Source organism: Rhinatrema bivittatum, chromosome 2, assembly GCF_901001135.1.
Source record: "Rhinatrema bivittatum chromosome 2, aRhiBiv1.1, whole genome shotgun sequence".
Classification (NCBI taxonomy): Eukaryota; Metazoa; Chordata; class Amphibia; order Gymnophiona; family Rhinatrematidae; genus Rhinatrema; species Rhinatrema bivittatum.
Window position 1 is genome coordinate 595,943,708 of NC_042616.1, and position 17,798 is coordinate 595,961,505.

The window sequence follows — 17,798 nt, forward strand, 5'->3', positions numbered from 1 at the left end:
CCCTGGAAGCCTGCGGTCCCCCCAGGAGGAGCCCGTAGAAACCTGGACCGCTGGGACTTAGGTGTGCCCTTGGAGACGATGGTCCAGAGGAAGTCTGATGTCAAGTGCTAGAGGGTCGTCGCTTACCAGGCCAAGGTCACACACCAAAGGATCGCCGTTTGACAGTCCGAAGTCACACACTAGGAATCACCGCTTGCCAGTCCAAGGTCACACACCATGAATCACTGCTTGCCAATCCGAAGTCAGGGACCAGGAATCACTAAGACGAGACAGGAACCAAGAAGCAAGGATCCAAAGCACAAGAAGACTCACCGAAGCAAGCAGACTCAAACAACGCTGCCAGGAGACGTTGCCAAGTCAAGGAATGAGCAGAGGAAGTCTCCTTATATACTTCCTCTAATCTGGCTCATTGAACACAGGTGCAGGCACTTAAAGGGACGAGGTCCCTTTAAATCTAGTGAGGAGGCGCGGCCTCGCGCCTAAGATGGAGGCGGCCATCTTGGATTTCGACCGCGGAGGAAGAGCTGCCCGATGCCACGAGGGAGGAGCAGGGACGGCTCCCAGCCTGGTGTCTACCCCAGAGGCTCGGGTGCGGTGGCGATGGGCACCGGTCTCCTGCAGCTCTGCCCGATGTCGCCGCAGTGGGACGCCATCGCCACAGCCGCGGAACACAACAGCACCATTAAAACTAGACTCACTGAACATCGTAGCTGTTTAGCTACTTCCAAACTTCAAGCACCGATTGTATCTCATTGCCTCCAACATAATCATACGTTTCAAGACATTAAATGGCGTTTCATTGAATTAGTTCATATTAACCAGAGAGGTGGTAATGTTAAGGCTACCCTCAATCGCAGAGAACAACAGTGGAGCTATAGATTGAATTCCGTTCAACCTAATGGTTTGAATATTGCTATCGAATGGTATACACTATCTTGATTACGATCATGACGTCACTTTTGCATATTTATAAGATTGGTGTTTCCGGCGCTCTCACAGGAAATAGAACGCGGGAACGCCATGTTTAAGATCTAAGTTTCAAAATAGACTACAAATACAGTTAGTGCTTCAGCTGCTTCTTTAATTTAAGAGATTGTGCCTACTTGTATTCACATAGATTGTTTATATTACTGGTTTTATACAAATTTCAAGATAATATATCTTTTTCATCTCATAGACGCTGACATTAAGCCCTTGATAAAGAACAGCATTGTTCAAAACATAGACCCATGTCGGGCAAGTTAAGAACTGAAGGCTTCTGAGCTAAACAAACCAGCGTTGATTTTTCAGATAAGTCACTTTAAAAAAAATCCTTGGTAAAATGTATCCATTGATGTTATATACTCCACATTGAAGTTATGCATGTTAAGATTTGAAGACTTCTGAGTGAAGTAAACCAGCGGTTATATTCAGAGCATTTGTAAAAATCATTAAAAAAAATATATGATATTGACCGATGATTAAAAATAAGGCGGAGTCATATAGCAATCTCGCTCCTACGATGAAGCCTATTATGACTGGTCAATTTTAAAACCAGCATCTGCTATACATTGGGAGCACTTTTGGCATTCAGTGGTTACATTAGAATCTGCCATAGCGCTGAGTAAAAATATTGTAGATTATGTGATTTATTGTTGATTCTCTGTAACTTTGCCACACTCACTTTTTTTCTTTTTCAAAAGTTATCACCATTTTCCCCATACGTCTCTTATTTGTACTATGTCTTGTTTTAAAGTTGCTTTGGTTTTTGGGAACAATGGGGGGAGATTGAAAGACAACCTTCAAGACATGGTACTGTATCTAAAAGGAAAATGTCTTTCTCCCTCTAGAATTGATTAGGCAAGTTGTGTGGTTATAGTGGGTTAGCACTTCCACCCCCCAATTCACCTTAAGACTCAGAGAAATAGTGAAACATCATCTCTGTAGCTGTCTGAGTCTGTGGTCCTGACCTCCCAGAGAGCCCAATCTCAGTTCCTGCATGCAAATCTACTGGTTTAGGGCATCTGAATTTATCATCTCTCTTGCTATGATAATGAGAAACAAAGAGGGATATAGCATTACCCAGGCCTTTCACAGGTGGTGTGTACAAATATGTTATCACTACCTATTGAATTGCATTGTTTATAATATAAATACTTATTGCTTTCAAATGGAAAAGCCACCTTCTAATTATTCAAGTTGTATTTGGTAAGGGTTCATTAGTCATTTGATTGGGAATGTCTTTAGGATTGATTTTTTTCCTCAGTACAAATAAAATATTTTTTTTTTCAGCTTCAGTGCCAGTAGGATTGAGAAACTGATAACATGGGATTGTACCAAGTTTTGGTGGATATAGGTGCTACAAAAACATTCCCCTTATTGCTCTGCATGTAAAGCTCAAATTTAGCCAGAAATATGGTTTGGCAAAAGTTTACCAGCTAACTGGTAAACTTTTGCTTATCATAGTATTTAATTCTGAAGTTGAAGGGCCAACCTTTTCCCCTCTCTGGTATACAGTGTGGTCACTAGCTAGACAAAATAATCAGCAAGTGCCCTGCCCATTTCCCTTTTTTCTGTTTTGAAGCCTATATATACTCTTCTGATGCTAGTCATATACGGGTGCAGATGATGGGTTTGTAATTCTGTAATCTACAGAGATAAAGCAAAAACACTAAAATTTGTATTTACATGATAAACTTAACTGTCATTCTTAAGTTAAAGTTTGAACCTTACTGTCAGGACAGTTTATTTACTGTAGTACCTCCATACTATATACCTGAGCAGTAACTTCCGCTAGTGTTAGTTTTCCTGAAGTGGATAGGCACATGTTAGGGCTGAAAATATATTTCACTCTTTTACCTTTGGTCAGACTTGAGTCCAAGTTTCCAGAAGTAGAAAATTTAAGTATAAACTGTCTCTGCTTTGCAGCCTTTGGGTATGAGTAGACTAAGCCTAACCAGTACTCTTCTGAAAAGCTAGATATGTGTATGTGTGTGTGTGGGGGGGGGGGGGGAGGTCATATAGCCTGGGATGAGGAAGACGACAAACCTGTCTTGGATAAGGAGTGATATCCTACAGGCAATCACACTGGCTGGCAGCTGGTATATATCCTCAGCAATATGGGCAGGAATAACCGGGCAGATTGGCTAGGCCATTTTTTTTTTAGGGGGGGTGGGAGGTGATTTCTGCCATCATCTGCTATGTTATTCTATAACTGTATATGTACAGATAGTGTAAAATACAATGGAAGCTGACTGGTATAAAGTTGGAATTGACCTTGTCCCATATCTATAGGAAAGTAAGTAAAAATGCTTGATATTCTGAACAACAGATCACAAAGTAATTAATTGTTTATAACAGTCTGGAACCAAATATCACAGGACAAGTGGTCCTAAATATTGTCCAGCGTTCCACCATTCGACTCCGCACACCTTCCTCTTTTGTGACTAGAGGCACAACAGCTATTAGCACAGAGAGCCTGTGAGGAAATTTACAGAAAACTCCCTCAGATCACCTTAAGAGACTGGGCACAGCAGTCTCGCCCAATCCTCCTTAAGGTTCAGACCCACAGGGAATTCTGGGTGAAGGGAGGAGCCCTTCATCAGAGTATAAGACCTCAGGGCCTAGAAGGGTTAAGTGTGCCCTGGGGAACAGTCCCAATGCTAAGAGCTGCTACATTTAAGGTTTGAGATTGACATGCATTTTAAGACCTGTTATGTTTAAAGACTGTGTGTTGGGGAAGTCAAGGTAAGCTGTCTAAATTGTTTGTTTTGCTTTGCACTGCCCTTTGTTTTCACTGTAAATAACCTTCACTTAAGGAACAGCCAGATCCTGCCTCCTTTTCCTCTGGCTGTTCCCAAGCCTCTACTGCTCAAGTTGCCACAGAGCCATATAGGAAGTGCCTCCCATGCAGTATGGCCAGGGATTCTACTCCCAATATTTCTTATTACCCAAAACGTCTGGGGAGTTGCAACCCATACTAGATCTTCAGGATCTCAATCAGCATCTTCATAGGGAGAAATTCAAAATGTCCTCCTTGAGCACTATTCTTCAGCAGGGTGAATTGGATGTGCTCCTTGGACCTCAAGAATGTCTATGCGCACATCCCTATGCGCACATGATTTAAACACCCTTCTTTTTGGCATTTACTATGTTTCAAGGTGGTCAGAGTACACGAACAATACAAAGTTCTTCCATTTGGAGTTTCATCTGCTCCCCGTGTCTTCACAAAGTGCTTTGAAGTGGTAGTTGCCCACTTATGTCATCAGGGAATTCGAGTGTTTCCATATTTGGATGACTGGCTTCTAGCATTCCCGACAAGGAACAATCTTCAGAAACATTTACAGACAGCGGTAAATGTCAATCCTAGTATTCACTCAGCACTTGCAATTCATTGGAGCCCTCATAGACTCAGAACAGGTGCAAGTGTTTCTTTGGACAAAGCAGCCACATTACCCGAGATTGCTAACTCCCTACTGACTTCCCTGACTATAACAGCATGACATCTTCTAGGGCTTTTGGGTCACTTAATAGTGGCAGTTCACATGGTCCCTCTCAGATGCTTACACATGCATTGCCTACAATAGGGACTACATAGCCAGTGGAACCAATTTTTACAACCCTTCCATACATCTGTCCATCTCACTCAGGAAACAATATTGAAAATCTGTTGGTAGTTGCAACCAGTAGTTCTTCACAAGGGAGTGCCACTTCAGCAGGTCCCTTACCAAGTCGTACTGGTCGCAGATGCCTCAACTCTGGATTAGGGAGCCCACACTGGCCCCTACAAGACGCAAGGTGTTTGGTCCCCTCAAGAACACTATCTTCAGATCAATCTTCTGGAACTCGGAGCAATGCACAATATACTAGAAGCCTTCGCTCATGTCCTCCAGGAGAAAGACATTGTGATTTAAACAGACAAGTTGCCATGTTTTATGTGAACAAGCAGGGAGGAACCAGATCTTGGATGCTTTGACAGCAGACCCTACTCATATGACAGTGGGCAATAGAGAACAAGGCCAAATTATAGGCCACTTATGTGCCCAACATAGAAAATACCCTGGTAGATTGCCTCAACAGAGTTTTCTGTCCTCATGAATGGTCACTATAGCAATCCATAGCTGTTCAGAATCTGGGGTCAACCTTGGATCGACCTATTCCCTAAAAACACATTTATTTCAATCTGCTTTCCATATATCACACACTAAATAACATAACTACTTCTCCATCACACAGGGCACAACATTATTATATATTGATTTATTTTTTATGTAAACTATTCATTGTTTTAGATTTTTATTTTTATTATATATTTTTGTAATTTTGAGCTTTTATAATTTGATAATCTTTATGTTCTTTTAAATTTAAATCTTTATTTACATTTGTTTTTTGATTTAGTTATGTAAACCGTTTTGATTAAACACTGTTTGTAAAGACGGTATACAAACACTTTTAAATAAATAAATAAAATAAATATTCATGTCAGAACAGCATCAGAAATTAAATCGATTCTGCTCCATACTACCCAGTGCGCTACGTGAAATGCAAGATGCTTTTGTGCTACACTGAGACATGCCTCGTAAATGCTTTTCCTCCTAGATCATTTAAAGCGAGAACCATACAGAAGCTTATGCAGGACTGAACCACCGTGATTCTGATCACGCTGGTGTGGCCCAGGTAAGCATGGTATGCATATCTGGTACAACTGTCCACAACCCTCCATACATCTTGGAGACAACCCATGCTTCTTACCTTAGGAGAAAGGCTCTCTACTTCATCCATCCCTTCAGTTGCTCAACCTCACGGCATAGATGTTGAGTGTATGATCCTAGCACCTTGGGCCTTGCCAATACCAATTCAGAACATACTCCTCTTGGTGAGGAAATCATCCACAAGGCATAGTTACTCCTTCAAATGGAAAAGATATTCGAACTGGTGTGCATCTCACAACCTAGATCCATTCACTTATGAGCCAAAACAGATTGTCCTACCTCCACTTTTTGACACAATTTGGCCTCATAACAGCATCAGTGTGAGTGCACCTCAGTGCCATTGCTGCCTACCATTCCAGAGAAATCAGGGCATTTGTTTTCATGCAGCTACTTGTTTCCAAGTTTGAGGGGCCTTTTACAGTTACAACCACTGGTTCGCAACTACTAGTATCCTGGGACCTCAACATGGTTCTCACCCAGCTAATGCAATCTCCATTTGAGCCTCTGGACTTGGTGTCTCTCAAGTTTCTAACCTGGAAGGTTGTTTTTCTGGTAGCAGTCACATCCAAGCACCATGTGAATAAACTTCAAGCTTGAGTGCACTATCCTCCATATATGAAGTTCTTCCATGATAAGGTATTACTCAGAGCATACTGCAAGTTATTACTGAAAGTGGTGTTGGCATTCCATATAAACCATTCAATCATGCTGCCAACTTTCTTTTTTCATCGTCATGTTCATGGAGGTGAGAAAGCACTTCATACTTTGGACTGCAAAAGAGCTCTAGCTTACTATAAACTTCACTTGCAATTGCACCGGAAAACATCACAGCTGTTCATGTCTTATCATCCAAACAGACGACATTGCCATAACTAAGATGACTTTATGTAACTGGATTACAAACTGGATTCAGCATTGCTAAGATACAGCTGGTCTGATTCTCACCAATCCCATCAGAGCTCACCAGGTTAGAGCAAACAGCTTTCTTAATTGCGTATCTTCGAGGTACCTATTGAAAACATTTGTAAAGCTGCTATCCAATCATCAGTGCATACCTTCACATCACATTACTGCTTGGGTAGCCTAGCTACATCGGACATGTGGTTGGACAGGCAATACTGCACCATATACCACAAAATTAGTATGCACTTCACTGTGGAGTCCAGCTTTTTTACCAGTAAATGCTCTGCTGCAACCCTTAGCTTGGGACTCCCCAGAAATCATGGCTAATTCAGTCTTGTTTATTGGTGGAAAAATACAAATTTGTTTACTGTAAATGGTGTTTTCCATGGATAGCAACATAAATTAACCATGAGATACCCGCCTCCCTGGAGAGTAGACTATACTACTGCTAGCTTTGACATAGACTGAGGTAATACCCGTGCAGGAACTACCGTACATGCTCAGTAGAGCTCAAAATTCTATTTCCTAGCATGTAGACAGATGGACTTAGGACCAGTGGGTTTATGCTCCCCTGCCAGGAGATGGAGCAAGCTGATGTCACAGTATATACAATCCTGCAGTGACCCCAGCCTGCCAGTATTCTCCGTGTCCAGCAGATGGTGGACGTGCATCTCCCTATGGGGATTCTTTTGAGCTTTTTGAAAGGAGGAATTTGAATTTCTAAAGTCAGGAAAAGAAAGTCACGCTCTCCTGCGGTGATATTTAAAGATCCCTCCCCCAGTTGAGAATTCCTGAGGTGATTTCCGTGGTCCCTCAGAGGTGTGCTTTGGTCCGGTAACTGGGTTTCCTGGCATGGACAAAGCTGCTCAGCTGAAAGGCAGCGGGTGCAGAAGGCCGAGCACAGTGGTGATGGCAGATGCCCTCTCCCCCGCAGCCGGAAACCAGCTCTGTACTCAGCTGGTAAGCGCTGAGCGGTAAGGTTTAAAAAAAAAAGGGGGAAAGTTTTACCTGAATGAGCGAGGGGTTTCAGGACTTCCTCCGGTCTCTGTTTTTGGCGCGCCATGCAGACGTTCGTTCCCGGGCCCATGGGGGTTGGGGAACTGGGCAGCCTGGCGGGTTGAGCGGCCCCCAGTGGGCTAGGCCCCGCACTTAGGCTTTTTCTTGCATGCCACGTTGTTTGCCATGGTAGCTGTTTTTGTGTGCTCTTGTGTGTGTGTTTTGCTGCCCTCTATAAGCCGTCATTGTACTCAATGTGTCAGTTCTGCGCATGCCTTATGCACTCAATTTTTGGGCGCGCTTTTTACGCACACAAACTTTTTTATGCGCTTAACTTGGTGCACAGGTTGTGCGTGCGCCTTGCCGAGCTTTCTTCTAGGCGATTATTTTTTGGGCGCATTTCATTTTTGAGCACGAGCCAATCCAACACACGTTTACCACAGCGATGGCGCTGGTAAGCAAGAAGCCAAAGCGTCTTCCTATTTGTGATGCCTGTCATATTAGGGCTTCTCAGCCTGACCTGTGCTTCTAACTCAGACGCTCAGGGAGAGTTGTCTTCCTTATTATTTGCTAAGCCTGGCTTTTCCCATTCTGTTGATGGGTTGGTCACGGCCTTGACTGGGGGGCCCCAGATCTTGGTTCTTCCTTGACTGGCTCCTCCGCTGGCGAGGGCAGTTTTGTGGGACCAGCTCCAGTTCCTTCTGGGCTTGGTCTGGACCCAGCTGCTTTTTCTTGGGTGGAAGTTTTTCAAGGCTTATACGCCTTCTTTCAGGCGCAGCCCTCTGCTTCCCCCATTTCTGTCTGATTGGACCCTCATCCCTCTTCCAGTGCTTAAGTGTGGGGGCTTGCCTTGGCTCCCTGCGGTTGTTCCCGACAAGAATCCGGATGGCACTGATGATGAAGTTGATCCAGATTCCCTGGAAGATGGGGAATTCCTCCCCATAGAGGGAGGAGCGGCCTTGAAGGATGTATATGATAGAAGGATTGAGACTATTCTTAAGCAAGTCTTTGAGGCAGTAACAATGAATTTACAGATTGCCTCCTGTTGCGCCCTAGTGGCAACATCTTGTCTGCTTCTCTCTCAGGAGGTTGATGAGTCTGGAGGGAATTCCAGAGTGGTGATAGAGCCTGTTGCTGTTTTTTTAGCAGACACAGGCTGTGATTTGGTCTGGAACTAGGCCAGAAGAGTGGCTTCAGTGATAGCAGCCAGGCGTCAACTGTGGTTGAAAAATTGGTCAGCTGACACAGCTTCCAAAGCCAATCTTACCAAGATGCTCTTTAAAGGCTCACTCTTGTTTGGGAGTGAGTTGGAGAAACTGGCCAGTACATAGGGCGAGTTTCCAGTGCCTTAGTTGCCAGAGCAAAAGAAACAGTTATAGCGCCCCTTTGGTATGAGGGGTCATTCCAAGGTTCCAGGCGTTTTCATCCCTACAGAGAGACTCGGCCTTTCGGTCAGTCTCAGGCCTTTCGTCCCTGGCAGCCCAAGAGAAGAGCAGGCTCGGGTGGACCTTCCCAAGCTTCCCAATGAAGGTTTTCTGACCTACCTTCCGGAACAGGAAATAGGGGGACGTCTCTATTTCTCTTTTATCGGAGGTGGGTCGAGATCACGTTGGACCAGTCAGGCCTGAAAGTGAAATGCGAAGTGTATGCAATGGAATTTCGCAGTATTACTCGGGACATGCACATGGTGACCCCTTTCCACTCCCCATAGAAGAAGCAGGCAGTGGAGTTCACGCTTCAAAGGCTCTTCAGACTGACTGCTATGGATCTGGTGCCCTCGTCTCAAGAAAGTATGGGGCAATATTCCATTTATTTTGCCCAAGAAGTAGGATTCCTTTCCTCCCATCTTGGATCTCAAGAGGATCAACCGTCACTTGAGAGTGACTCGTTTTCTAATGGAAACCTTACGCTCTGTAATAATGGTGATGCAGTCTGGGGAATTTCTGACCTCCTTTGATCTGTCAGAGGCTTACCTTCATATTCCCATCCAATTGGAATACCAATGCTTTCTATGCTTTGAGGTGTTGGGGTGCCATTATCAGATTCGGGCGCTGCCTTTTGGTCTAGCCACCGCTCACAGAACATTTTCCAAGATTATGGTGGCGGTAGTGGTGGCCTTGCGAAAAGAAGGAATCCTGGTGCACATATGTTTGGACAACTGGCTGACTCAAGCCAAGTCTCCGGAAGAGAGCTGCCTGGTGACATATAAGGTGATCTCCTTATTGCAGGAGCTCATTTAGGTGGTGAACCTGTCAAGAGCAATTTTCAACCATCCCAGTCAGAGTATATGGGGGTCCGATTCGACATGGGACTGGACAGAGTTTTCCTACCGGAAGTTTGGATCCAGAGATGTCTCAAGTGCGTCAGGAACACCATACGCCTGATGGTGTGGTCCTATCTACAGGTACTCAGCTTGATGGCAGCTATTCTGGAAGTGGTGCCATAGGCACGTACGCATATGCATCTTCTTCAGCACTCTCTGCTATCTTGTTGGAACCTGCAGTCCCAGGATTATGCAGTTCAGCTCCACTTGCCGATGGAAATCTGAGAAAGGGAGTTCCCTTGTCCTCTCCGGCCTGGTTGGTACACATGACAGATGCGAATCTCCATGGTTGGGGGGCTCACTGTCTTGAGTTAATGCCGAAGAGTCCCGCTGGAACATCAAGCAGTACGGCTGGCATGCTTGTAGCCACAGGCTGCGGAATCAAGTGGTTCGCATGATGTCTGACAACACAACGACAGTGGCCTATATCAATTGCCAGGGAGGAACCAAGAGACAACAAGTGTCGCAGGAAATAGACCAGCTGATGGAATGGGCGAAAGGTCATCTGCAGATGATCTCGGCCTCTCACGTTGCAGGAAAAGACAGCGTAAGAGTGGACTTTCTCAGCAGGGAGAGTCTGGACCCAGGAGAATGGGTGTTGTCAGCCGAGGCATTTCAGCTGATTGTGGATCGCTGGGGCCTTCTGTTTCTAGACCTGCTGGTGTCTTCTCAAAATGCAAAGGTTCCTCGCTTCTACAGTCGCAGGAGAGATCCATGGTCCATGGGAATAGACACTCTCGTACAGGTCTGGCCGGAAGACAGATTGCTTTATGCCTTTCCTATGTGGTCCTTGCTGGGAAGGATAATATGCAAGATTAAAGGCCAGAGGGGGCTAGTACTCCTGGTGTTACCGGACTGGCCCAGGCATCCATGATATGCGTTTTTGCGACAACTCCTGGTGGTTATTCCTCTGCGGTGATTTCTACTTTACGCTGCGTTCATAAGTGTTTCACTTCCTTGGCTTATGTGCAAGTTTGGAGAGTTTTTGAGGCCCGGTGTGAGAGCGGGGTGTTCTTCCTTGGTCAGTTAAAATCCCTGTCATTCTGGATTTTTTGCAGGATGGATTGAATAAAGGCTTGGCCCTTAATTCCTTGAAGGTGCAGGTTGCGGCTCTTGCCTGTTTCAGAGACCTGGTGAATGGTGTTTCCTTGCCGTCTCATCCTGATGTGGCCTGTTTTTTGAAGGGAGTGAAGCACCTTAGGGCCTCCCTTGAGGTTACTGGTTCTATTCTGGAGTTTTAATTTGGTGCTGGACTTTACAGGCCCTATGTTTTGATCACTGCGTAACCTTTCCTTACGGTTGTTGAATTTGAAGACTGTGTTTGTGGTGGTTATATGTTCTGTGCTTCGGATTTCTGAGCTACAGGCCTTATCTTGCCAGGTGCCATTCCTTTGGGTGACTCCAGGGGCACTACAACTGTTCCATCCTTCTTGCCCAAGGTAGTCTCGGACTTTCATTTGAATCAGTCCATCTCCTTGCCATCCGTGGATAAGGTCAGGAATGTGGAGGAGTTTTGCCATTTTTGCTCCTTGGATGTTAAATGTCTTATCGTGCGGTATCTAGAGGTCTCTGAGACTTTTTGAAAGATGGATCACCTGTTTGTTCTCAATGGCAGGAGTAAGCAGGGCGCTCTGGCTTCATGGGCTACATAGCTCGTTGAATTAAGGAGGTGGTCACGGCCACTTATGTGGATGCTGGAAAAGCATTGCCTACTCAGGTTAGGGCTCATTCCACTAGGGCTCAGCTAGTGTCATGGGCGGAGGATAGTCTGTTGTCTCTCGTCGATACCTGCCGAGCTGCGATATGGTCCTCCTTACACATTCTTTCCAGGTTTTTCGACTGGATGTGCAGGCCCTAGAGGATGCAGCCTTTGCACATGTGGTGTTGACTGGACTGCGGGCAACCTTCCACCCTGTTGGGGTATAGCTTTGGTACATCCTACTGGTCTTGAGTCCATCTGTCTACACGCTAGGAAATGGAGAAATTATTACCTGATAATTTTGTTTTCCTTAATGTAGACAGATTGACTCAGCTTCCCACCCTCGGCTGCCGCATGAGTGTGTCAATAGTTCTCCTGTGGGGCTCTGGGTCCCAAGGGATTACTGGTAAGTGTTCATCTAGTCTCTAGCTTGGGGTACCTAGAATTTTATGTGAATTCAGTGTTTATGGTTGGTTGAGTACAGTTCTGGTTATCTGTTTTTAATCAAGTTTTTTGCTAGTCTGTCCATGGTTGCTTTTGAAGAGAATACTGGCAGGCTGGAGTCACTGCAGGGTTATATATACTGTGACGTCAGCTTGCTTCGTCTCCATCTGCTGGCAAGGGAGCATAAACCTGCTGATCCTGAGTCCGTCTACACCAAGGAAAACAAAATTATCCGGTAAGTAATTTTTCCACCAGCTTGTAGAGGCAGATCTATTTTCAGTGCCGCTGGATGACGTCACCCATAGATCATGGCTGATTCATCCTGCTATCTACAGAAAACACCATGTATGGTAAACAAACTTGCTTTTACATGCATAAAACCACATTTTATTTGTGCAAATGACTTTGAAAATTATCCTCCACCCTTTAATATACTAGCTCAGTTGATTATTTTCCTCCTTCTAGTATATCTTCATTTGAATGATATAAGAAAAATATTGTTCAATTGTTCCTCTTTATCCAGCCCGAATTTTGGTATAGGTATCCTAGGCAACTGCCTCTGGCTCCAAATTTTCATAGGTGCTGAAACTTCACTAATGTTTTGCCTCTCTCCGGACCTGCTCCCACTGCAGTACCATCTCATAGCAACAGTTATTTGAAAAAGTTCATTGGGGAGTCTGGGATCCATCAAGTGCTGACAGGCCCAGCAGCACCCCACCTCTCATACAGTCTTCTGTGGTTAAAGGAAACCAATGCGGGAGGAGAGGACAGGGCACCAATAGGCCTGTCAGTGCGCGAGGGCTCCCAGGCCCCGCATTTAATTTTTTTCAAGTAACTGCTGCTGCAGGTTAGAATTAGAACTCTGAAATCAAGTTCAGATTCCCCCCTCACCTCTGATAATCCAAGGCAGGCAGGGAAACATCTCCGTGCACCCTAATAATATTTCTGAGGAGGATCTTCCCTGCCCCCCCCCCCCCCTTATTAAAGGGCCTTATTAAATCCAGCCATGTCTTTATCCTGTTAAACACTTTTATAGGTGTGAAAATTTCCTCTAAGGATTAACCTCAGAAAAAGATTTTAGTTGGCTAAGAGTGTTATATATTTATATAAATGCCAATGACGGTAACTTTAACACATGGACACGTGAGCGGACATACGCTGAAATTTAAAATTATGCTTGCAGATGCACATGTGATTTAAAGTAAACCTACCTTGCGTATGTGTGCTCCCAATTTTAAGCCGTTACTCGAGCAAACCTGCTTCGTGTATCTTCCTTGGACTTTGTCGGCTTTAACACATGCAGGTAAACAGATTTTAAAAAATTCTTGTATGAAGGACATTCCCAGTTTTACCAACTAGTCCATCAGTTTGCCCAGTCCATATCAAGGTCATCCTGGTCCCTCTGATTCTTCAGCCTGCACTCCCCCCAGTTGTCCCAGATCCATCACCCAGTCGTTTTAGGCCACTAGATTTAAAATACGAATTTACACACGTAACTGTTGGGCCCACCCCTGACGCGTACTAACTCCGCCCCCTTTTTTTAACTCAAGCATTTGAATATATGCACATAATTTGCAGCTTTTAAAATATGCGTTGCTCATATGCGGCCCATATACTCATGTATTTGGGCCTTTTAGCGCGAGCAACGCTTTTAAAATTCGGCTATGTTGTAACATTGTTAGCCAACTAAATTCTTTTTCTGAGGTTATTCATTCCTGGAGGAAAATTTCACTCCTACAAAAGTGTTTAATATACATAGAAATGCCAGTATGTTTTAATTTTTAGCCAGTTGAATTATTTTTTGGTGGGCAGATTACACTTGGAAGGAAGGCTTTTAGATTTAAACCCTGTTTAAATAAAAAATAGTGACCAGACTGTTAGTTCTAACCTCTAGTCCTTATAGAGGCCTGGTGAAGGTCCCTTGTGCATCTGTGATGATGGATGTCTTTGATGACCATTGTAATTTCTCTCTTTATTTAGGTCCTGATCAGATACCCCTGAGGGAAGAATTTGAACAAATCATGCTTAAAGCTATGCAGGAGTTAACTGCAAAAGAAAGATCCATGCAGATGAATACTCAGTGTGTTTTGGTGTCACCAGGACAGCTCCCTTGGCTGGCCAGATTAAACGCTAGTGTGTCTCGGGACTTGGTTCATGTTGTTGTCACCTACAATTCCTTAGCAGAGGGTATTTCAGAGACAATGCGATCTTTGAGTGAAATGAAGAATCAGCAGAGACTCCCAGACTATGTGGTAGCAATTTGTTCTTCAAAGCTCCGAGGGAATGAGTTTTGCGTTATAGTCTTGGGTAAGTAACTTTCCAGCATTGTGATAGACAGAACTGTTGTATATAGTGCTTGATCCAGTGTTCTTTAATCATCGTTTGTTTACCTTTCCCCTCCTTGTACTATTTACTTCCTCAACTTCCAGAGCTATATACATGAGAATTTTCTTTTGTTTTGTTTTTCATTTTTCTCTCTCTTTCCTTTTTTTCTCTCCTTTGGCATGTTAGCTAGTAATATCTACTGAAGGAAGCCTGTCTAATGACACAAGATCTGATAGGGCCATAGTTTGATTGCTGAAAACATTCCCTTTATATTGAGCAATTCAAATCATTGTACTCTGGTAAAGTGGTTATTAATAGATACATTTCATAACATTGTGCATGTTAGCTGGCAAATATAAGAATATAATATTTGCCATAGTGGGTCAGACCAAAGATCAATCAAGTCTAGTATCTTCTTTCCAACAATGGCCAATCCAGGTGAAAAGTATCTGGCATGATCCCGAAAGGTAAATAGGAACTTGTCCAAACCTTTATTAAACCCAGCTACACTAACATCTTTCACCACATCCTCGACAATGAATTCCAGAGCTTAATTATGTACTGAGTAAAAAAATATTTTCTCTTATTTGTTTTAAATGTACTACTTAGTAACTTACATAAGAACATAAGAAATTGCCATACTGGGTCAGACCAAGGGTCCATCAAGCCCAGCATCCTGTTTCCAACAGAGGCCAAACCAGGCCACAAGAACCTGGCAATTACCCAAACACTAAGAACTTCATTGCATGTCCCCTCATCTTTATACTTTTTGAAAGAGTAAACAAACGATTTGCATTTACCTGTTCCATTCTGCCCATTATTTTATAGACCTTGATAATATCTCCCCTCAGCCGTCTCTTCTCCTAGCTGAAGATCCCTCACCTCTTTAGCTTTTCCTCAGGGGAATTGTTCCATCCCTTTTATCATTTTGGTCACCCTTCTCTGTATCTTTTCTAGTTCTGTTATAGCTTTTTTGAGATACAGTGGCCAGAATTGCACACAACACTCAAGATGTAGTTGCACCATGGAGCAATTCAAAGGCGTTATGATATTCTCCATTTCATTCTTTAGTCTCTTCCTAATAATTCCTAGTATTCTATTTGCTTTCTTGGCTGCTGCCACACACTGAGCAGAGCATTTCAACATATAGTCTATGATGATGCCTAGATCCTTTTCCTGAGTGGTGACTTCTAATGTGGAACCTTGCAATGAATAGCTATAACATAGATTGCTCTTCCTTAAGTGCATCACTTTGAACTTGTCCACATTAAAAGTCATCTGCCATTTGTGTGCCCAGTCTTGCAAGGTCCTCTTGCAATTTCTCACAATCCTCTTGTGATTTAACAACTTTGAATAATTTTGTATCATCAGTAAATCTGATCACTTCACTCGTTATTCCTATATGTCATGTATAAATATATTAAAAAGCAGCAGTCTTAGTACAGATCCCTGGCGTACTCCACTATTCACCTTATTGAGAAATTTGACCATTTCTATCTTTTAACCAGTTCTTAGTCCACAACAGAACATTGTCCCCATTGCATTACCTTTTTTATTCCCTAAAAAGTCTCTCATGATGTACTTTGTCAAACGTTTTCAAAAACTACAGATACACTATATCATCTGGCTCACCTTTATCTACATGTTTATTCATGCCTTCAAAAAAATGTAGCAAATTGGTAAGACAAGACTGCCCTTGGCTAAATCCATATTGACTTTGCTCCATTATCTATGTTTATCTATATGTTCAATAATTTTGTTCTTTAGAGGGGTTAGGTCAGCCATCATAGTTGGTGTTTCGATTATTAGAAATGTAGATAGCTGGGTGGCTGGTGGACATGAGAACCACCTGGTAACTTGCCTGCCTGGTGTGAAGGTGGCAGACTTCGCATGTCATCTAGATAGGATGATAAGACAGTGCTGGGGAGGAGCCGGCTGTCGTGGTACATGTGTGGGCACCAACAACAAAGGAAAATGTGGGAGGGAGGTTCCGGAAGCCAAATTTAAGATTTTAGGTAGAAAGCTGAAATCCAGAACCTCCAGGGTGGCATTCTCTGAAATGTTCCCTGTTCCACGTGCAGATCCACAAAGGCAGGCAGAACTCCAGAATCTCAATGCGTGAATGAGACGATGGTTCAGGGAAGAGGGATTCAGTTTTGTAAGGAACTGGACAACCTTTTGGGGATGAGGGCGATTTTTCTGATAGAGTGGGCTCCACCTTAACTAGAGTGGAACCAGGCTACTGGCGCTAACTTTTAAAAAGGAGATAGAGCAGCTTTTAAACTAGAACAAGGGGGAAAGCCGATAGTCACTCAGCAGTGCATGGTGTGGAGGAATGTATCTTTGAAGGATACTAATGAAACAGGAGAGTTAGGGCATCCCAACAGAGAAGTTGCAATAAAAGAAAAGTAGTCCATGTGCCTATAAATAAAGAATCACCTGAGCTAAATAATTCCACATTATCCCTATCAACTAAAAAGCAGGTTGCTAATACAATCAAAAAAAGGAATTAAAAATGTCTACATGCCAATATCAGAAGGCTAAGAAGTAAGATGTATAGCAGTGAACGATGAAATAGACATAATTGGTATCTCAGAGACCTGGTGGAAGGAGGATAACCAATGGGACAGTGCTATATCAGGGTACGAATTGTATTAGAATCAGGCCGATACAGTACAGTGCGCTTTGGCAGAGCGCACTGTTAATAACCCGCGTTTGGACGCGCGTTTTTGACGCGCTGGCTTTACCCCTTATTTAGTAAGGGGTAATAGCGCATCGAAAATGTGCGTCCAACCCCCCGAAACTAATAGCGCCTGCAACATGCAAATGCATGTTGATGGCCCTATTAGTTATTCCCGCGTGATTCACTAAGTAAAATGTGCAGCCAAGCCGCACATTTTACTTTCAGAAATTAGCGCCTATTCAAAGGTAGGTGTTAATTTCTGCCGGCACCCGAAAAGTGTACAGAAAAGCAGTAAAAACTGCTTTTCTGTTCACCTTCTAACTTAACATCATGGCAATATTAAATCGGAGGTCCCAAATTAAAAAAATAATTAAAAAAAAATAAATTAAATCGGCTCACGGGTTGAAAATCAGACGCTCAATTTTGCGGGCGTCCGGTTTCCGAACCCGTGGCTGTCAGCGGGTTTGAGAACTGATGCCGGCAAAATTGAGCGTTGGCTGTCAAACTCGCTGAAAGCCGCTGCTCCTGTCAAAAAAGAGGCACTAGGGACGTGATAGTGTCCCTAGCTCCTCTTTTTACCGTGGGCCCTCACTTAAATACTGAATCGCGCGAACAGGAGAGTGGCCTGTGCGCGCGCCGGGAGAGCGGCACTCTCCCGCGACTTTTACTGAATCGGCCTGATTGATAGGGAGGACTAACTTGATGGGGGTGTGGCACATTATGTCCGGGAAGGTA

The 17,798-nt window shown here is 43.8% G+C and overlaps 1 protein-coding gene across 5 annotated transcripts in view; it reads left to right on the top strand.

The window, feature by feature from the left end:
- The window catches only part of GREB1L (GREB1 like retinoic acid receptor coactivator), a 729,370-nt gene that overhangs the window by 499,538 nt on the left and 212,034 nt on the right, over positions 1-17,798 (top strand). For all 5 annotated transcript variants that reach the window (XM_029591103.1, XM_029591107.1, XM_029591104.1 and 2 more), the window contains one exon: positions 14,036-14,362. In XM_029591103.1, coding sequence (XP_029446963.1) covers positions 14,036-14,362 — 327 coding nt within the window. The remainder of the gene's footprint in view (positions 1-14,035; positions 14,363-17,798) is intronic.